The sequence below is a fragment of the Sminthopsis crassicaudata genome, chromosome 4 (genome assembly GCF_048593235.1).
Source record: "Sminthopsis crassicaudata isolate SCR6 chromosome 4, ASM4859323v1, whole genome shotgun sequence".
Classification (NCBI taxonomy): Eukaryota; Metazoa; Chordata; class Mammalia; order Dasyuromorphia; family Dasyuridae; genus Sminthopsis; species Sminthopsis crassicaudata.
In genome coordinates this window covers 409638461-409660801 of record NC_133620.1, presented here as the reverse complement: position 1 = coordinate 409660801, position 22341 = coordinate 409638461, and the positions used below count along the sequence as shown (strand labels likewise).

General features: G+C 38.5%; 1 protein-coding gene across 1 annotated transcript in view; it reads left to right on the top strand.

Moving 5' to 3' along the window:
- The first annotated feature begins 17305 nt into the window (after positions 1-17305).
- Positions 17306-22341, top strand: part of CNN3 (calponin 3) — a 31870-nt gene continuing 26834 nt past the window's right edge. Inside the window, exon 1 of the mRNA XM_074262748.1 lies at positions 17306-18066. Within this exon, the coding sequence (XP_074118849.1) occupies positions 18010-18066 (57 nt within the window). The 5' untranslated portion in view covers positions 17306-18009. The remainder of the gene's footprint in view (positions 18067-22341) is intronic.

Below are 22341 nucleotides of genomic sequence, written 5' to 3'. Positions count from 1 at the left end.
TAATCTCTCCCATGGTTTTTCTCTTTTGTTCTAATTTTTCTCTCCCAACATGATTCATAAAGTAATGTGTATTAAAAATAAATAAATTTACCAGGAAAAAAAAAAGAAAAGAAAGAAAAGAAACTTTGGGAACAGGAAGAAACTGGAGGTCATTGAAATGACCACCCAACCTGCTAGGGGAAGCAAGGTGATTCAGAGGACAGAGTCCAGGGCCTAAAGTAATAAAGATCTGAGTTCAAATGTGACCTTAGACACTTACTATAACTGTGTGACCTTGGGCAATCACTTAATCTCTGCCTCAGTTTTCTCATCTGTAAAATGGAGATAATAATAATACCTGTCTCCCAGGAAAGTTGTGAGAATCAAATGAGATTTTGAAATGAGAATTGAAAAGTTCCTAGCATAATACCTGGCACATAGTAAGCATGCTATAAATATTATAAATTAGCTACTGTTATCCAGTCCCCCTCGTCTTCCTCTTTTCTAACGAGAATCCTTTGTCTATCTGCTGTCCCTGTCTAATTCAATTCAATAAACATTGACCAGGTACTCAAGGCCCTAAAGGGATTAAAAAAACAAAACAAAACAAAACAAAAAAACACAACTATAATCCCTTTCCTCCATGCCTTTACATTCTTCTGAAGTGAGAGGAAGCTTGTAGGATTGGGAAAGACAGATCTACAATGTGTATATACACAGATAAGTACATAGGGAATATATACAAAGGCTGCCCCAAACCTATGCATGGAACAATTTACAGTATAAGAAGGTAAATGAAAAAGAACAATGTATTTCAAGGAAAAAAAATAATTTAATAATAGAATTCAATCATAATATCATAATATTGTAATTTATTTCAAAACTTCCATTCAGTCAGCAAGTCTTATTATGTACCAGGACTATGCTAAAAGCAAAATATACAAAGACCAAAATGATCAGTCCTTATCCTCAAGAAGTTTACATTCTGATAATTAGAATATAGACACTATTATGAATGCAAGGCTTAGCACAGTGCTTGGTACATAGCTGGCATTTAATAAATACTTGTCAAATAATTGACTAAATCCCTAAACTTTGCCAAAGGGAATTAGAGGATGGGGTTAGAGGGGTTGACAATTATCTAAGGCAAATGTCACCATCTATAGGTGCTCACATTTAATCTGAGCCTGATATATTTGTTTCAGGAAATAATCAAATGGAGTAAACTGAGGTCTTTAGAAGTTCCCTAGCATATAACTTCTGGCAGAACTCTGAGGAAACTGAATTATTCAAAAGCCAGTGATGTAATAGTACTTTATCTTGACTGCTCATATAGTAGTACATAAAATAGCATATGAATTAAGGACACCCTCCTTTCTTCTTTCCCTTCCAGTGGAAATTGCAACAAGTAAATTCAAAGTGAAAATGGTTCTAAATTCTTTAGTGGTTTTCTTGAGACTTTTGGAAAAAAGTTTTAAGTGGAGTCAGTCCCTTTTTTCTTTCATCTCAGATCATGGTCCAGCCAAATTAAAATGCAAAGTTAAAGAAAGAGCTGGAAACATAGTAGCATAATAGACAATTTTAAACACACACAAAAAGAGGGAAAATTTTTTCCTAATATGTTGACCATATTCCTATCCCAAAAAGCTCAGTTTAGAAAGCATGAGTTATGATATAATAAATTCTTACTTGTAGAATGACAGTTTGATGAAGCAGAAGAATCCCTGAACTTGAAATAACAAGACCTGAGTTTGAATCCTTACTCTACTCCTTAGTAAGCATATGATTTTGGGCAATTACTCCTCCTTCTAGGTCTCAGTTTCCTTCTCTATAAAGCTGAGGAGAAATCCTGGGCCTGGGAGGAATAATCTCCAAGGCATAAGGGAAGAGAAGTTAGTATTAGGTAAGGAACAAAGTAGGTAGAGCTCCAGGCCTGGAGTCAGTAAGACTCATTTTCCTGAGTTCAAATCTGGCCTTAGATACTTACTGGCTCTATAATCCTGGACAAGTCACTTAATCCTGTTTGACTCAGTTTCCTAACCTGTGAAATGAGCTGGAGAAGAGAATGGCAAAAAAATTCCAGGATGTCTTCCAAGAAAACCCCAAATGGGGTCATTTAGAGCCAGACAGGATTGAAAGGACTAAACAATAGCATGTGACTCAGAACAAGCCACTGAACTTCCCAATATCCCTAGAAATGTAGTCTAAGGTTAACAATAACAGTCTGGGATTTCCATTCACATCTGCACAAAAAATGTGCACTGAGCATTGTGCATACAAAGACAGAATATGGAAAAGTAAGTGACTGCTCTCAAAAGCTGAATTTTATCACAAATAAAAAAATGCAAAATTACAAAGAAATTAAAGGGACTAACAATTAGAGAAATCAGGAAAGGCCTTGAGGAGGTAACAGGAATTAAACCTTGAATGGTAGTTGTTCCCAGAGATCTCATAGAGAAGAGAAACAAATATTCCAGGCTTGGAGGGAATCAGACCAAGGAATGAGGCTGGGGAACCAACCAAGAGTAGTCAGCTCCGGTTGGAATGTAGAGTTCCTCCAAGCCAGGGCCTACAAACTGAGTCAACCCCCTGCTCTGCTCCGGGGATTCCAGAACTGCTTCACCTCCTTCTCTGGCTCTAAATCAATTGAGAATGGAAAGCCAAGGCCCTACTTCCAAAACCAATGTACTTTTCACTACTATTCCTCTCCTCTCATTTTTCCTTGAACAATTCAAAGGGCACATCAGTTCTGCAGGGCCACTGATGTGAACATCCATAAGATTTCAGTTCTATAAAGGTAAATGATAGAGACTATTAGATTAAAACTACTAAATTGTAACTGAAGATGATATAGGAGATTGAGTAGAAATCAGTACAACTGTCATTTTGGGAAGAGATCTCAGTTACCATCTAATTTGTTTGTCACTTGTTTCTTTCTCATCTACATCTAAGGAACAACAAAAAAATGGCATTTGAGCTTCCTTGGTATTTGAATTTTGAGGGAAAAGTTTTCAATATGCCATTTATTGCTGTGTAATTCAGTGTTCTTTTTTTAAAATCTCTATAGGTGAATAAGTTTGTTTTCACAAAACAGATATGAAAATTTCAGTATAATCTAAGAATATTCACTCTTTCCAGAATTAAGCTATCTGCAGTCATTTAAACCAGTGGTCTTTAAAATGGAGGCTTTGGTTTGACAGTTAAAGGTTTATGACTCATCAATTAGTGGGTAGGGCAAATAGCTTCATATTCTCTCAGCTTTCTACTATCCCCTCATAGAGTCACAGGGTTTGAACCCAACACAACCACATCCATCCTTCTATTAAAGCCAATATGACCTCACTCCACCCTCTCCCACTATAATGCAAGCTCTCAACTTTTCTCCCCCAGAACTAATAGTTGCCCCCCTAAAGACAATCACTACTCTGCTATCCCCAGAAGCAATCATGCAGGTTTCATTGAGAAAATTCTCCCCACAGCAACCTCTGCCCCAACCAATACATATATGTGACAAAAAAAAATTTATTAAAATGAAAAAACGAAAAAGCTTAGAGATCTCTGATTCAGAACTGCTAACAAAATGACATAGGATCATAGATGCAGACGGATAGCTAAACTGCTCAGTGGATACAATGCTGGCCTGGAGACAGGAAGGCCTCAGTTCAAATCTAGTCTCAGAAACTTACTAGTTTGTTTGACTCTGGGCAAGTCACCTAACTTTTGTCTGCCTCAGTTTCCTCATCTGTAAAATGAGCTGGAGAAGGAAATGGAAAGCCACTCCAGTATCTTTGCCAAGAAAACACTAAATGGGACCACAAATGAAACAAATGAAACAACAGCACTTCTCAGATTGTGAACAAATGAGGTAGTCCATTCCACTTTTCAATAACTAATTGTTTGAAAGTTTTTAATTGCACTAAATCTGAATCTACTTCTACAACAAAGCTGGAAGGGACCTCTGAGGCATTGTAATTAGGGGAAGCCATGACTTTTCCAAATTCACAAAAGTAGTAAGCATTAGAGGCATGAATTAGCCAAGAATTAGCCTGCCATAGCCTATTTTTTCCACAACCTTCCCAATATAAAGTAAATACAAAATGACTTGGCCTGCATCCTAGAAGGGTCAGCAATTCTGTAAATCCTTAGTTAATCCTAGAAATACTAAGCAGAGTCTATGACGCTTCTGGATGCCAAAAGCAGACAAAGGTTATCAAAAGAACCAAAAGGAAAAAAGACCAATATGATTGTGGTTGGGAAGAGGGGGATGGAGCCACTTCCTTCTTGTTCCACACCTCTGGTCCTCTCTTCTCAGGCTTCTCTTCCTTCCATTCATTCAACAATTATTTAACACTTTATTGTTATATGTAAGCAGTGGAAAGAGGAGGGCAAGGCAAGAAGAAAAAGAAGAGCAGGGGATCAGAGAATGAAGAGGAAATCAGAATTGTAAAGATAAAAGCTCTAAGTAGAAAGCAAGGAGGACCAGAAGGACTCCATCTATAAAACTAATAATAATTGTAGCTAATATTTACATATTGTTTTAAGTTTTGCAAAGTGTTTTACATATAGTATTTAATTTGAGACCCACAGTAACTCTGGGAAATGGTACTATTATTATTATTCCCATTTTACAGATGAGCAAAATGAGGCAAATAGAGATTAAGTGACTTGCCCAGAGTCTGAAGCTGAGTTCAAACTCAAGTCTTCCTGATTCTAAGAACAGCACTAGATCCTCAGTGCCACCTAGTTTCCTCAGGGTAATTAAAATAATGAAATCATTAGAAAACAGTTCCTTCTGTATTTGTTTCAATTCCAAATCTCAAGTTTTGCTTTGAACAAAGAGTAATCCTCTGGGAAATACCTAAATGGGTGTCCTTTACACATTTATTAATTTAATAAGCATAATTATGCCAGTCACAAAGTGCCTACTGAGTACCAGTCTCTATGTTAAGAGCTAAGAAAAACAAAATAGCTGCCTCCACCCCACCCTCAAGACTCTATTGAGGGAGAGTCTTTTATAATAATTTTAAAACAGTAGTTTCAAGATCTTTGAAAAGATTACTATGGGTTTATCTGGAACAGCAGAAGGAACATTATATGATTTTAAAACTAGTCTTATATTTCAATATCTATGGTATGCCATGAATGATTAAAAGAGAGGAGCAATTAAGTTCAGTAACAATGGAGCACTAATATTCTGACTGCTCTAACATAATAATTGTAATAATGATTTACTGGCATTTATATGGTACCTACTATGTGCTAGTCACTCTGATAAACTCTTTACAAAAATGATTTCTTTTCACCTTCACAGCAACTCTGGGAGGAATGTGTTAATCATGTCATCATTCTACAGAAAATGAAAAAAGACAGAGTGGTTAATACAACTAGTCAAATGTCTGTGGTATGAATCGAACTCAGGTATTCCTAATTTCAGAACAAGGCTCTCACTTATCAGACCTATTCATCTTGAGGCTGTTGCTTGATCACAAATTCAGGAAGAGAAACACAAAACAGCCCAAACCTGAGCTAGGTGGAGAAATAGGGCCAACTGTCCTTCCCCACTGGTTCCTGAGAGGTAGGTCAAGGTAGTACCAGTCCCATCTTTTGTCTATTCACTGAGTTCCAGCTCAGCTGGCAGTAAGGGATTCTCAAAGTCCCTATGTCACAGGTGGCCAAATACAAGCTCATTCCAAATTTCTATAGGACAAGGGAACATGAAGAGAACTCTTACTAGACTAGTATATGTGATTGTTGTCTCCCTCATTAGATTGTAAACCCCTTAAGACTGGGAGTGTTTCATTCTTTGTATTTGTTTCTGCTGCTTGGCACATAGTTGGTGATTAATAAATGCTTCCTGCTTCATCGATGGCAACTTTGATTCTTAGTTGGATGGCTCAGTTGCTACAATGATGCACAATAATTGAAAGCATCATAGGAAGATCTCCAGCTCACTGGGTGACTCATTTTAGACTGATGCTTCAAAAGGAAACTTCACAGTACTGGAAGGCAGCCTCTGAGGTTTCAGATTTCCATTGGGAGGATCTCAAAGATGGAACCAGAGTCACATCAAAACAACTATATGTGCAGAGATGTCATGAAAAGGATGACACTTTCATGTTTTAGTTGTTCCTGGAGTCCAAGATAAAATTGAATGTTTGTTGATTGGTTGGTTAGTTGTTGTTTTTAAGTGACTTAAGAATATTAGCCTCTTAGAGACATACACTTTTTAAGTCTCCAGATATTTATTCTCTGTTGGTCAGTGTTGTCTTTTCTTGGATCAGAAGACTTAAGGAAAGGAAAAATGACCAATTTATCATTAAATTATTTAGTATTTAATTATTTAGTAATTCCTCATGAAATTATCCTGATTTAGGATAGTGAAATCTTTTTAATACATGTCTCAAAGACTGTCTTCTATAATATTCTGTATTAGTTCCTAGTTTTCTTTTTTCTTTTTTTTATTAAAGTTTTTTTATTTTCAAAACATATGCAAGGATAATTTTTCAACACTGACCCTTGATAAACCTTGTGTTCCAATTTTCCCTCCTTTTTTCCCCATCCTCTTTCCTAGATGGCAAGTAACCAAATATATATATCAAATCAATATAGGCATACATATTTATACAATTATCTTGTTGCACAAGAAAAATATCAAAAAGGGGAAAAAATGAGGAAGAAAATAAAATTCAAGCAAACCACAGCAAAAAGAGTGAAAATGCTATATTGTGGTCCACCCTCAATTCTCACAGTCCTCTCTCTGGGTGCAGATGGCTCTCTTCATCACAAGATCATTAGAACTGGCCAGAATCATCTCATTGTTGAAGAGTCAGAATTGATCATCCTATAATCTTGTTGCTGTGTACTACGATCTCTTGGTTCTGCTCAATCCACTTTAGCTCCTAGTTTTCTTTGTTAGATTTATAATCCTATCATTCTCCTGGATCCCCAAAGTCACCTTATCTTGAATGCAGCCAATCATTACAATGTTTCATTCTTTTCCTAATCACACCTGACAAATTCATATCTTTCCTTTGTTCTCCATTCTCATGGATGCTACACTAGTCTAGGACAGGTTCTTTTTACCTTGGCCTCATTTAATTCTTTAATTTCTTAATTTCTCCAAGACAGCTAAAGTACTCTTCTAATCTTTCATTTTTTCCTAATCCATTCTATCCACTATTACTAAATTAATTTTCCTACAACACTACTTTCATCTTGACATTTTCCTGTATTTTTGATGGCTATTTCCTCACCCTTACTGATAAGATCAAGTTCAAACTCTTTGTCCTGGAGGATAAAGTCTTAAATAACATGGCCTCTCCTTATAGTGAATATTTATATAGCAAAGTTCCTTTAAATATATTATCTGATCCTCACAAAAGTCTGGGAGTTAAGTGCTATTATCAATCCTGTTTTACAGATGAGGAAACCAAGGCAGACAGAAGTTAGTGACAGCTACCAAGTATCTGAAGCTGGATTTGAATTCAGGTATTCCAGCATCAAAACCACTGTTTGCCAATGGGGTTACTAAAAGTCAGATAGGACTGAACAAAACAAATTCCAGAATCCAGTCTAGAGCTCTAACTACTAAACCATTCAATTCTTTCTTCTTTTTTAGTAGTATTTTATTTTTCCCAATTATATGAAAAGATAATTTATAACATTCATTTTATAAATAAAATTTTGAATTCCAAATTTTCCGCTTTCATCCTTCCTTATTCTTGGCCCAAGATGGTTAACAATTTGATGTAGATTATATATGTGCAATTATGCAAAACCTATTTCCATATTATTAACTTCCTCTTCTTATCTGTTCAACCCAATCCACCCAGTGCATATTTCCTGGGCACATTATGCACTGTCCCACCTCCTTGACTTTTATCTTATGCCCCTCCCCTTATCTAACATGCCCTACTAGTCTTTTATCCAGTTCTAACACATCCTTTAAAGCCTTCCCCAACTGCTGTCTTCTCCATGAAGTGCTCAGAGTTTTGTCGTAATTAATTGTTGGTGAAAAGCTTCAGTCTAGAAGTGAGAAAACTAATAGGGATAGAGGGCAGGCGGAACTATTTTCCAGTATTTGATGGACTGGACTATCATGAAAGGGGACTTGATTTTTTTGTTTGTTTGGTTTCATATGAAAGAACTTGGAGCAATGACTAGAAATTGTAGAGGTAGACTCAGATTTAATGCAATTAAAAACTTTTAAACAATTAGAGCTATTGAAAAATGGAATAGGGAAGTAGTAGCTTCCCCTTCCTAGGGATCTTCAGTTGTAGACTAAATGGCCACTTGTTGGAGATATTGTAAATGGAATTATTATTTTTTTAATTTTTAGGGGTGAGAAGGAAATAGGACTAATTATTTAACTTGTATAGGAAATTCCCAGGGGAAGAAACAGTCTACCAAGACAGATCAGCACCTACTTTACAATTTATAATCTTTCCTTGGGCTCTGTGAAATTAAATGAGTTATTCAGGGTCACACAATCAGTAGGCATTTAAGGCAGGATTATAGTCCAGTTCTTTCTGTCTCCAGAGCCAACCTTGTGTTCATTACATGACACAGTCTCTATAAGGGATCCTTTTCCAGGTATGGCTTAGATCAGTTGCCTGTAAGGTTCCTTCCAGCCCTGACATTTCACATTATATGTAGCCAAAAGGAAGAGACAAAAGGCACCTTTGGCACCAGCAAGTTTAATTAATAAAAGGAATATGATTAGTATGAAAAGCAAACATAGTAGCAGCTTTTAGAAAGATAGGAAATGAAGCCTGAGAGTGCAAAGCCATAACCATGCAAGATGGTATCCTGAAGAAGGGGACAATTGGTGCTACAGAGAGAATGAAACAGAGAAAAGGTGATTAGATTTATTGATAAGGAATCCCAGGGTCTCAAGAGATGGAAATGACCTTGGATCCCACCAGAGCAGGAATTCTCTCAACAACATATCATACTAAATAAGAACCATTTGATCTTATCTGAAGACTTCTATTGAGGGGGGGACTCATAATTTCTAAAGAGAATTCATCTCTCTCTCTCTCTCTCTCTCTCTCTCTCTCTCTCTCTCTCTCTCTCTCTCTCTCTCTCTCTCTCTTTCTCTCCTCAATATTTCATTCCATAGAACCTAAATCTGTTTCTTGGGATCGTCTATTCCTTGCACTTAGTTTCTGCCTTGGGTTTTAAGGAGAAAAAGATGAATCTTCTTGTCACATGACAGACCTTTAAATACTTGTAAGGCAGCTATCACATTATACCTAAGTTGTTTCTTTTCTTTTCTTTAATTGTTATGGGAAAACCACAAGAGAAAAAAACCCAGAAGAAACAGAAAAAAAGTGAATATAGCATATGTTGATTTATACTCAATCTCTATAGTTCTCTCTCTGGATGAGTATGGTATTTTCCATCCAAAGAATATTGGGATTACCTTGGATCACTGAACCACTAAGAAGAACCAAGTCTGAAATAGTTGATCATTGCATATCGTGCTATTGTTATGTATAATGTTTTCCTGGTTCTGCTTGTTTTGCATCAGTTCATGTAAATGTTTCCAGGCCTTTCTAAAATCAGCCTATTCATCATTTTTTAATACAACAGTAATATTCCACAAACATTTTTGCACATGTGGTTCCTTTTTCTTTTTTTATGATTTCTTTGGGGATATAGACCCAGTGGAGTCACTGCTAGATGAAAGGGTATACACAGTTTTATAGCCCTCTGGGCATAGTTCCAAACTACTCTCCAAAATGGTTGTATCATTTCACAACTTCACCAACAATGCCTTAGTGTCCCAACCTAAGTTGTTTCTTATTGAACTTATTAACTTTGGAAAGCTTGGTAGAGAAGATAGGAGCCAGAGTCCAAGAGGTTAGGGAATAAATGGGTGGTGAGAAAGAAGGAAGAATATAGACTTCTTTTAATCTGCACATGGAAAGGAATAAGTTGGCCAATAATTTGAGGGTATAACCTAGTCAAGCACAGTTGTTTTTTCTTTGTTTTCTTTTGTTTCTTTTGGTTTTTTTTTTCTAGCAACAGTAAGCTTTATTGTATGTGTCCACATCATCACAATTGCTAATCTACTACAGATGGACTCTCATACTATTTGCAATGATTTCCATTTATAACATCAAATGTAAGGAATGAATACTTTCCTATTTTTTTTTTTAAATAGAGATCTGAACTTATCTATAATAAGAGGAAGAGAATAAAGGTGCATTGGATAATTTCAGTTGATGGAACAAAGTCCAATAGTTCTTAACCTGGGGATGACAGACCCCCAAGTGATCTATGGACAGATTTCAAAGAGTCAATGGACCTCAATGGGGGGGAAACTATAACTTTATTTTAATATTATTGAATCCTTTTGTAATCCTATGTATTTTATTTTATTTTCTGCTTTTAAAATCATTATTCTGAGGTGTCCATAGGGTTCACCACACTGCCTCTTGTCTCCTTCTTGACTACAAACATTTCTAGGTCCTTTAAAAAACTTCCCTTGACTTTATAATCCCCTCAGATTATCATCCTGTATCTCTTCTGCTTTCATAGCAGAACCCCAAACAAAAGCTAGTTATATCTGTCGCCTCTATGTCCTCTCTTCCTCATTCACTTCTCAACCTTTGTTGTTATTGCTCAATTGTATCCAATTCTTCCTGATCCCTTTTGGGGCTTACTTGATAAAGATACTAAAATGGTTAATCATTCTTTCTCCAGCTCAAACAAGATTAACTGACTTGTCCAGGGTTATACATCTAATAGGTGTCTGATGCTAGATTTGAACTTGGGAAGATGAGTCCTCCTGAGTTAAAGTCTGGTCTAAAATACATGGGCTCTCTTTAAAGTTCCCAACTGATATCTTTCTTACTTGGCAAATCACCTCATTTTTCTTAGTCTTCATTCTTTTTGACCTTTCTTTATCTTTTGATACTTTTTTAGCAGCCTTTCCTCCTGGATTTTTTTTTTTTTTTGGACTTTTGTTTTTGTGACACTCTTCTTTCTTAGCTCTCAGGTTTTTACTTTTCCTGATCAAACTTCTAAATGGTTTTCTTTGCTAAATAATAGGATTATAAATCTAGAAATGAAAGGGACCTAAACTTCATCTCTCTCATATTTACAGATGAGAAAGCTGAGGCCCATCAAGCTTTATCCAAAGCCACACAGTATTGATAGTGGGATTTGAATCCAGTTCTTCCTGATTCTAAGTAAAGTTATCACTATACATTATATCAAGTTGACTCTCATTCATATTCCAATCTTAATTTGGGGACATCCCAATGCTCTGTCCTGGATCTTCTTACCATATCCCTATACATTTTTCACCGACCTCTTCTGGCAACCTAATATTCATCAGCCTTGCCAATTGTGCTCTACCATGGCACCATTAGGACTTAAAGCTTCTAAATTTTCTTTTATATGTTGTGCTCTACAATTAGAATTTGAGTTCTTTGGGTCAGAAACTATCTTGCTTCTTCTCTTTGGATTTCTACCATTTAGCATAATGTTTGGCAGAGAGTAAGCCTTTAACACTTTTTCATTCATTCATTTATTTGTGACCCCAGTGGCTCTATATAGATCACTCTCATTCTACATGTTCAGCCCTAATTATCTGCATCACCAAATTAAGATCTCAAACAATCTTGTAGGCATCTCAAACTCGACAAGTCTAAAACAGAATATCTTTCTAACACCTGCTGCCACATTCTAGTCAGTCATGTTCCAAAATCTCAGAATCATACTTGACTTTTAATTCTTTCTCAACCTCCCAATCTAATTAGTTAAGTGCTATTGATTTTATTTCCATAACATGATTTTATAGTATTTTATTTTTCCAATTACATATAAAAACAATTTTAATATTCATTAAAAATTTTTTGAATTCCAAATTTTCTCCCTTCCTCCCCCCTAAGAAAGTAAGCATTTTGATACAGGTTATACATGTGCAATTCTCTATAAAATCTCTTAAATATATTCCTTTCTCTCCATTCAGGTGACTAAGTTCAGGCTCTCATCATCTCTCAGTTGGACTACTGAAATAGCCACCTAATTCTCCATGCCTCTTAACTCCTATTTTATCATCAATACAATTACCAAAGTGATGTTCCTAAAGCACAAGCCTGACTATGTTATTCTCCTCCTCAATAAACTCCAGTGGCTCTCTAGTACTTCTGGGATGAAATGAAAAGCTCTTTCTGGCCACTTCCATCCAGATAGTTTCTATAGCCAAACTGGCCTTGTTCCATACCAGTGATTTGACATAGCCTGTTCCTTATATCTGAAATGAAATCTCTCCTCACCTCCACCCCTTAGAATCCTCAGTTAATCTCAAAGCTCAGCTCAAAGACTGAGTCCATTCCTTGTGGCCTTTACAAATTCCTCCAGTTGATAGTGTTATAAATACAATTACCTTGTATTTGTTTTGTATTTACATTATTTCCTCCTAGTAGAATATAAACTCATTTGAGGGCAGAAAATTTCATTTTTGTCATATTTCCAGAACAAATTTGGAACTCGAAATTTTAAAAAATGAATGTTAAAAAATATTTTTACATGTAATTGGGGGGAAAATATAAAATAATTACTTAAAAAACCTCTCCAGAATGTAACATGTGCTTAATAAATGCCTATTGTTAATTATTGTGCCTAGGGCAGTGCTTTTGGGTGAAGGGAATAAAGGTAATAAGAAACTGATAATGGATTGTAAGAGCTAAAAGGAAGCCTGACACTAGCAGAGATAAAAGAAAAATTCATGATGTGACAGCTTAACTATTGATGGCTAGACAGTTTAACAAAATATTCACTGCCTAGGTATTTCCATTAAGATCATGACATATTCCTTTAAAAATGCCTAACATTCTAAGCTGAAATAAAACCAAAGTTTCTTTAAAAAAAATTACTGATGCCTTTTGTTTTTCACATTACTGGAAATATCTCTCCAGCACTTATAGATATGAACTCTCCCTTGTAACACACACACACACACACACACACACACACACACACACACAAAATTAAAGAAAAACATTGGCTATCGTAACTATATCCGACAAGGGATATATATATATATATATATATATATATATATATATATATATATATATATATATATGTATATATATATATATATATATGTATATATATATATACAACATACTATGTTTTTTTTATATATATATATATGTATATATATACATATATACAACATACTATGTGTTTCTCCCATAAGAAGAGACCTGTGTTTCATAATCTGTTCTTTGGGATCATAATTGAAAACCAACCTTTCAAAAACAGAATGAAAAGCTCTTTTGAAATGTGGATAGAATATCTTTACATCTAAAACAGTTCCTGAAGATGATTTAAATCAGGTTTAGGTCAGACTATTAATCCTAAGAATAAATACAGAAAGAAATTTAAGAATTAAATAAGGATCCTCTCTGCACTTAGCTAGACTGACTCTTTTGAGGAAGATGGGTCACTCAGCTCAACTCTGAAAACTTTCTACTTTGAGTAATCCTGTCAGAACTTCTGTTCTGTTCTTGCAGCAGGACCTTCTGGGATTTTAGATCACATCCATGCTTTTATAAAGTACTTGAATAAGACTTGTGGAAGAATTCATGATTGCCACTAATAAAATTTTTAAATAACTTCAGAATTTCTTTTTCCATTTTAGAACCCACACAAAGAAAATCATTGGCGCATGCCATTGGAAAATTCATTTTAAACTGTCAAAAGAAATTTATTCCTTCCTTCTTTCCTCCCTTCTTCCCTTTCTCCCTTCTTCCCTTTCTCCCTCCCTTCTTTCCTTCTTCCCTTTTTCCCTCCCTCCCTCCCTCCCTCCCTCCCTCCCTCCCTCCCTCCCTCCCTCCCTCCCTTCCTTCCTTCCTTCCTTCCTTCCTTCCTTCCTTCCTTCCTTCCTTCCTTCCTTCCTTCCTTCCTTCCTTCCTTCCTTCCTTCCTTCCTTCCTTCCTTCCTTCCTTCCTTTTTCATCTTGACAGGGATGTTGCAATTTTGGAGCTTCTTTTCTAAACTGGTTTGTCATATCTGGTTCCACTACTTCTTTTGGCCAAACAAGAAAGTTTATCTGATTTGGCATCTGTAGAACAAAACTCAATTATCAGTTCTGATATTGACATTTCATTTCTCTGTTCTAGATATGTGAATTATGAGGTTTCTTCTGGAAGTTAAAAAGGAAAGAAAGAGGGGAAACCCTCTGCAGAAGTAATCATAACATAGTGCAAATATTATACAGCATTTTAAAGTATTTTTATCTTAGGGGACTTGAACAGCAAGACATTTCTGACCTCAGACCTGGCCTCTTCCTAAGACCTTTACAAAAGGGAATTCGAGAGTTGAGAAGGCCAGTGTCTTTCTACCTATTGTCAGGAGGTGATAACAACAACTATAGTCTTTGCCCCTGGTATCATCTCAAGTTAGGGCTATAGAAGGGCAGAGACTTCTTCCTACATCCTTCTGGGTCATCTGAGTATAAAACAGTCATGAAGAGCTCCAGGGGTTCCCTCTGAAGCTTGGCTGATGGATCCTAAAGAGTAACTCAGCTGAGTCTCAGAGGTATCTTCAGGAACCAGGCCTTGTTGAACATCCTTCTGCTATGGCTAAGTAAATCTTCTTTTATTGTTCATCTTTTTTCAAATAGCTTTTAGTTTCCTGAGCAAACTTATTACTGATCATGCCCCCATTACCTTTCCAGTGACTGGTGAGCTAGAACAAAGAAAAATTAGTCTAATTTGCATCATGTTAGTTTTGCTCCTACCATAGACCCATCACATTTCATCATATTAAACTTTTTATGTATAAATCATTTGACTGGGAAATTGTAGTTCTTTTATTGACCCTCAAGCTTCTCTCTGAAATAAATTCATCTTTTTTTAACACTAATATTTTTCTAATATTACTGTATGGCTGTCAATTGAGACAGACTCTGGATAGTCTGAAATCTGAACTGAAGCTGAGGACAAAAGGCAATAGAGAAGAATATGGTGGAAGTGCAGAAGTGCAACTCTGAGAAATGTGTGATTCCCTAAAAATTTTGGCAGGTTACATAGAAACCGATGTGTTTCATTGGCTTCCACTCAACTTAGATTTGGAAGCAGGTCCCTTGTACAAATTGCTAGACAAAGATGTAAAAATAAAAATCAGCATTTAATAGTCAAGTATTATAATTCCAGTTATAGAATCTTCTAAGTCAGTGGAGGAGTCAGAGAAGTTCAGGTAATTTTGGTGTTATGAATGTATTATAGTTCAAAGGCAGCTCAGTGTATTCAGCATGAAGAAAATTCTGAAGAGCTTTTGGTTCAAATAATAGGAAAAGATATCATCAAAGTAATGGGGCAATTCAGTAGCCCAGGGGATGGAATCAGGGGCCTGAAGTCAGTAAAATTTCTCTTTCAGAGTTTAGATCTGGCCTTAGATCTAGCTGTGTGATTGGGCAAGTGATTTACCCCTATTAACTTCTGTTTCCTTATCCTTAAAATGAGCTGGAGGGGCAGCTAGGTTGTGAAGTGGATAGAGCATCAATCCTGAAGTCAGGAAGACCTCAAATTTGACCTTAGACACTTAACACTTCCTAGCTGTGTGATCCTGGGCAAGTCACTAACCCCAATTGCCTCAGCAAAAAAATAAGCAAATAAATAAATAATAAAATAAAATTAGCTGGAGAAGAAAATGGATACAATCATCAAAGCATTTAGTCAACATTACTAAAACTTGTATTAAAGGAAAATTGGTGTTAAAGAATAGGGGTTTTCCATAATTTTATATATATATCATTTTGGTGACTTTAAGAATTTCATTGCTCTATCTGGGATTATGCCCAAAAAGTTATCAATCTGTGCATACCCTTTGATCCAGGAGTGCTACTACTAGGCTTATAAACCAGAGATACTAAAGAAGGGAAAGGGACCTGTATGTGCCAAAATGTTTGTGGCAGCCCTTTTTTGTGGTGGCTAGAAACTGGAAGATGAATGGATGTCCATCAATTGGAGAATGGTTGGGTAAATTGTGGTATATGAATGTTATGGAATATTATTTATTGTTCTGTAAGAAATGACCAGCAGGATGAATACAGAGAGGTTTGGAGAGACTTACATGAACTGATGCTGAGTGAAGTGAGCAGAACCAGGAGATCATTCTACACTTCAACAACAATACTGTATGAGGATGTATTCTGATGGAAGTGGATATCTTCAACATAGAGAAGATCTAATTCACTTCCGATTGATCAATAATGGACAGAATCAGCCACACCCAGAGAAGGAACACTGGGAAATGAGTGTAAACTGTTTGCATTTTTGTTTTTCTTCCCAGATTATTTTTGCCTTCTGAATCCAATTCTTCCTGTGCAACAAGACAACTGTTTGGTTCTGCACACATATATTGTATCTAGGATATACTATAACATATTTAACATGTATAATGTGACCCTGCCATCTAGGGGAGGGGGTGGAGGGAGGGAAGGGAGAAGTCAGAACAGAAGTGAGTGCAAGGGATAATGTAAAAAATTACCCAGGCATATGTACTGTCAATAAAAAGTTATTAAAAAAAAATTCATTGCTTTGAGCCAGATACCAATTCCCTAGTATAGATTCAAGTAAAAAATGGATCTGCAATATGAAGTAGGCAAGCAGGGGTTACAATTTGTATGAAAAGGGAATGCAGATCCATTTGAATACCTAAATGATAAATATTCCTTATTCCCCTACATATTTCCCCATCCACTCATCACAATCTCCTTGAGAGCAGGGTCATCATTAAAAAAAGCAAAGCAAAACCAAAACCAAAAACACTTATTTAAAAATTTTTTTTTGAGTTCTAACTTTGCCTCTGAGACTTACTATCTGTAACTATGTGACCCCATGCAAAGGTATTTTCAACCTCTTAGCCTCAGTTTCTTCATTTGTAAAAAAGAGAATACTACGCACACAGGATTGTTGTGAGAATCAAGTTACACTATAAGGTATTGTTGCCCTTTGCAAACTTTACAATGCTACTCTACTACATACAAGAGCCAGGAATGAATATTATTGTTATCCGCAGGGCTTACTGGCAGCGGGCAGCAGGCGCCTTAACCCGGCTTTCGGTTCATCCCGCAGCGCCAGTTCATTGCATATCATCCACAGTGGGTGTTAGGATACAAGTGCATGTCTTTCTGGATTTCTTCGGTTTCATCTCACCTGCCTTTTTCTCACTACTTTCAGAGATTGGGACCTCAAGGAAAACCCAATTTGTACGTTCACTTTGTACCCTGGCAAATCAGCCTCGAGACCTAGGTGAGCCAGGTGACCCCTAGGCGGCCTGGAAGGGGCATGCGTCCGGTGGCCCGGAACCTCTACGAAGGACAACTGGGGGTGGACGTTTGGTCGGAGCCGTCGGTGGGCGGGCCGACGGCTTCCAGCCCCCGGCCCGGGGAGGCTGGAGATGCCAGGTCGTTGACGTTACCTCTAGGCTTGAGTTGGGGGGCGCCCCCAGCTCAGCTCCGCCCTGGTCCCCACTCTCCCGGGCCCCTCCCAGAGGTGGAGCCGCCGCCCCGCCCGGCCCAGCTCGGGGGCACGAGGTGGCTCGATCCTTTCCCGGCTGGGGGAGGGGGAGAAGAGGAGGGGGAAGGGCTCTAATTTCCCCTCTCGGCTTTTCAATTGGTCAGGCTTGATCCCCCTCGGCTAGAGAGGGCGGGGAGGAGGAGCTTCCCCATTGGTCGGCCTCCTCGGCCAATCCCTAAAGGCTTCGGGCAGAGGGGCGAGGGGGGGGCAGTTTGCGGGGAGCCGCGGCGCTGGTGGTGCAGGGGAATCCGTGTCCCTGACTAGAAGGTTCTGCGGACCGCCGTCTAGCCCAGCCCAGTCCAACCCCAGGGCCAGACCCGGACCGTCTCCTCTGTCCCAGAGCGCCGTTTTGCCAGCGCTGTCTCCCGGGACGCCACGCGGAGCATCCTAAGTAGCTGCTGTCGCCGTCGGGGGCCCAGCCAGGGAGGCAGGATTCACTGCTGCGGACGCTGACACGCGGGACCGGACTCGAGCCACTAGCGCCATGACCCACTTCAACAAGGGCCCTTCTTACGGGCTCTCAGCCGAGGTCAAGAACAAGGTATATGCAATCGGCTGGGCCCGGGATAGGTCCGGGCGGGCGGCGTTCGTCCTCGCCTGGGGCTGGGCGGGGTGGGGGGTAATTTCAGGGGCTGGGGAGGGAGACGGATTCGCGGACTGGCAGGGTCCCTCCGCCCCCCGTGTGACCCCTGTTGCTCTCCTCCTCCGCCGGCATTGTTCCTGCGCAGCCGAGCCCCCGGAGGATTCGAGGCATCTAGTGGCGAGCCGGGAGCTGAAGCCCAGTGTTAGCCTCCCTCTGTCTGGGCGCACCCCCACCCCCACCTTGGACCATTAACGTTTGCTGGCTGGGGCGAGGGCGCCGAGAGCGTTGGAGTGCTCGCCTGGGACCGCGTCTGGCCCGCGCCGAGCTGGAGTGGACGCCCCTTCCTCCCTCCCGGGGCCGTCGTCTTCTTCTGCTGACTGCTGGCCAACCGATCCCTTCTGTCTCCTCCCTCCCTCCCTTCTTCCTTCCTTCCTTCCTTCCTTTCCTCCCTCCCACCTACCTCCTAGTCCCTCGGCCCTCGGCCCACGGTGAATCTGGGCGGCTACGTGGCCAAATCCCAGGTCCCTTATTGTTCCCTCCCAGCCCGGGGGAGGAGGGAGGGTGGGATGCTGCGCGCTTGGCTCGCAGGCTTGGGTTGTTCCAGCCTCCGCGCAACTCCCCGCTTCTCCAAGCGCTGGGGCTGGCGGAGGTGGCGCCCCGGGACCTCAGCGGAGCACAATGGCCTGGGGAGATGGGTCCCAGCCGTTGTCCCAGCCGGAGGAGCACAGGCCGGGAGGTGCATTTGGCTGCGGACTTGGGAACTTGTGCTGCGCGCTGCCAAGTTTGCAGCCCCTACTCTCTTCATAGCCTGGATGTCTTTTGTTGCCTTTTTAAGTGCCCGGCAATAATGAAGGCATGGGTGTGGATTTGAGTGTTTGGGCTTCATAGATAGCGCTTTTATCTTTAATCTTCTGCTGAGCCCGTTGGTTTGTTTTGCCTGGTACTGGCTGTGTGGGTATTTGCCTTCTTTGAGTTCTTTTGGTTAGGGGGAAAAGATGAGAGGAGTTTCCTTCCCCCCCCTTCCCTAAATCCCCTTCTTCCTTCCTCCCTCCCTACATTCCAAGCACATTACATCAGGGGCTTCTGGGGGGGAAGAAACCGACCAATCGGAGCGGATCCGTGCACAGAATGCTCATTGTCTCTCCTTTTTGCTGTTGCAGCCAAAAGAGAGCCACAAAGCTGGGCTGCTGTACTTCAATTTCCATTAACCTCCTGGGAACCGAAGCATTTCAGGATTGCCATTGAATTCACCTGACTGCCTGGTGTTTTAAGAATAGCTTTATATTACACATTGCTACTGTCAAACCTATACAACTAGCACTGGAGTGGCCTTTTGAACTGGTGCTAATTATAGAGATTTTGCCGTCTCCCAAGGGACATTCTTTCTTGTCTGCTTGCTTTCCTTCCACTCATTCCCCCAAGCGACACAATAAGAAAGTGCTTATCCTGGCTCAATTTTTATTTGATTTAATTTTCACTATATTTGTGATATATGCATATGTGCACATTATGCACATATTAGATATCTGCAATATATTTGGTATATATACAGTTTAACTTAAGGAATTGTGATACATGTTTTTTTTAATGCATTTTAACTATCTTAGTTAAAATAGGACAAAGGAGACAAATAATTTGAATTGTTAAAAACTAAATTGTAGATGGTTGCAAATTTTACAGCAGTTATCCTTATGAAGGGAATATGAGAAGGCTACTGAATAATCATTCAGTAGAATTCTTATTTTGGAATGCCTTTTAGAATAGCAGGAAAAGCAACAATAAGCATACATTTTAAAGCCTTTGAATTTTTTTAACCCTAACTGGTTTTGCTTTTAGGAGTTAGGTAACAATTCTCTGATGTCATTGAGGTGGAATTTCTTCCTCTTACTGCTCTCATCTCATTTATCTTTTCTTCCTATACTGTTTATAGTCCATTTTCTCCCATAAGCCCTCCAGAGGATCCACCCTTGCTGGAGGCATTCCTTTGGCTAGTTTTACATTTCTTAGTACCTATGCTGCATTCAAAGTGGCTATTTGTTATCATCCCTTCCTCTCCTAGTCTTCCCAACCTGCCTTCTTTTCTGATTTTCTGTTTTCTTAGTTTGGGGAGATCATTTTAGGAAAGAGATTGAAGTCTATTTGTGTTAGTTGCCCATTGGGTTACTCACAACTGTAATTTTTCAAAGATTATGGTTTCCAAGATTCAATGCCATACAACATTGTGAGAGGATATTTATATTAATTTTTTTCTTTTTAATTTATCGAGCTGGGGAATCGATTGAAATTGTCGAAAGATCTTTACAGTCTCAAAGCAGCCAGCCTTTTCATTTCCCATATTCTGGGCCAAGTGTTGCTATATAACTCTGTAGATACCTCAGATTGTAGTCTGGATAAGAGGTGTCAGACACATGGATCTCAATACTGAATACAGCACGAACCAGATTAAAATGTAATTGAGGGATGTTTGACAAAATCAATAAAAATACAATGGAATATAATGGTTTTTTAAATTAACATGGAAGCCTCAGGGATCCTTAGTGGCCCCATTTTTTAAATTCAGTTTGACCCCATTGGTCTGAACTAGAGTAATTTTCTTTTTTACCCATTGAGGTTTTTCCTTTATAGATTGTGAAACCAATATCTTGAGTATTCACAGTTGACTTTGAAGAGCTTCCATGATTACTTAATGGAAGTCACCACAATATTGTCCATTGAGGGAAAGAAACCTATTTTTTGCCAAGAAATATTTAATGATCTTCATTTAGAAACAAGGTTCAGTTAAATTGTTTTTTAGCCTAATGAATTTAGAAGATTCATGTTTCTTTGTTAAATACATTTGTTATGTATAATAAATATGTGCCTATATATTTTTTAATATTTTATAATATTTATATTATATAATATGCCTGTATATTTTTATATATAATTGAAATATGTATATAATTGACTTCCCTAAGAGCCAAGCTTCTACATCATTATTTGATAATGTGTGTATTTTTAGGAAATGATCCCAACAAACTGCTTTGGCATTAAAAAAAGGCCAGTGCTTACCATTATGTAGACCTGCTTTTAAAAGGAGAATCCCTCCTTCCATTTCCAGCTCTATTGTGTAGGTGTTAAAGGCACTTCAAATGTCTGTTTGCTTAGAGGAGGAGCAGTAACATTTTAAAACATGCTTTGATACTTTTGTGTCAATTCATGAATACGCCTGGCATATTCATATACATTAATAGCTATAGTTTCATGAATCTGGGGGTGATGACTACTCTTGGCCGGAAGCAATAATGTCTCTTAGCCTTTTGTATAGTTCTCCACATATGTGAGAGGTACAAATAATTTTGGCAGTCCTTCAAATGGCTTATTTTTCTTGGCAGTGAATGAGTGCTATACTTTGCAGAATAATAGGGAAGTTCCTGCCCTTTCCTAATTGGTCATTGAATACATAAAAGTTACCATTTAAAGAAGCTTTAAATACCAAGTGGTATATAGTGTTTAATAATGCTAAAATTATTGTAGGCACTATGTAAAAGTAAATGACCACCACTGGGCTATATTATCTCATTTGATTGTTACCTTCTGAAGTGTTATTATGATGATAATTTTACAGATAAGGAAGCCTGAGAAAGTTTAAAATGACTCCCTCCAGGTCTCATACTAATATGTCTAAAGCAGGATTTGAACCCAGATCTTCCTGACTCTGTCTACTATGCCAAATGCTGCTTCTTAATAAAACCATAAAATAGCATTATAAAATAAAAAGTTGGCAGAGTCCTCAGGGTTCTCTAGTCCAGTCTGTACCTGGATAGGAATTCTTTGTATAGCAAAACTGACAAATTGTTAGGAATTTTCTTCAAATCCAAAGCTTGACAATTTTTCACTCATTGCTCCTAATAAATGGATATTTATTAGATGATAGGTGTCACAGATCTAAGGATTTTCATCCTTTTCTAGAAGATTTATAGTGAAGGAAAATTCACAATTTCCCAAAGCAGTTCATTCCATTTTGGTGTAGCTCTACAGCAGTTCTTAGGAGGGTTGGATTTATCTGTTCACAACCTCCACCCATTGTTTCTAGTTCTCTAAATACCAACAATTCTCAAAGTTATCTTGTCCACCCCTAGACTTCTCCAGTATTAAACAACCTCAGTTTCTTCAGGTTACATATTTTATGATCCTTCCACTTTCTAGCAGTCTCAATGAAGTGGCTTTCACTTGCTGGTGGAAAGCTGAAGG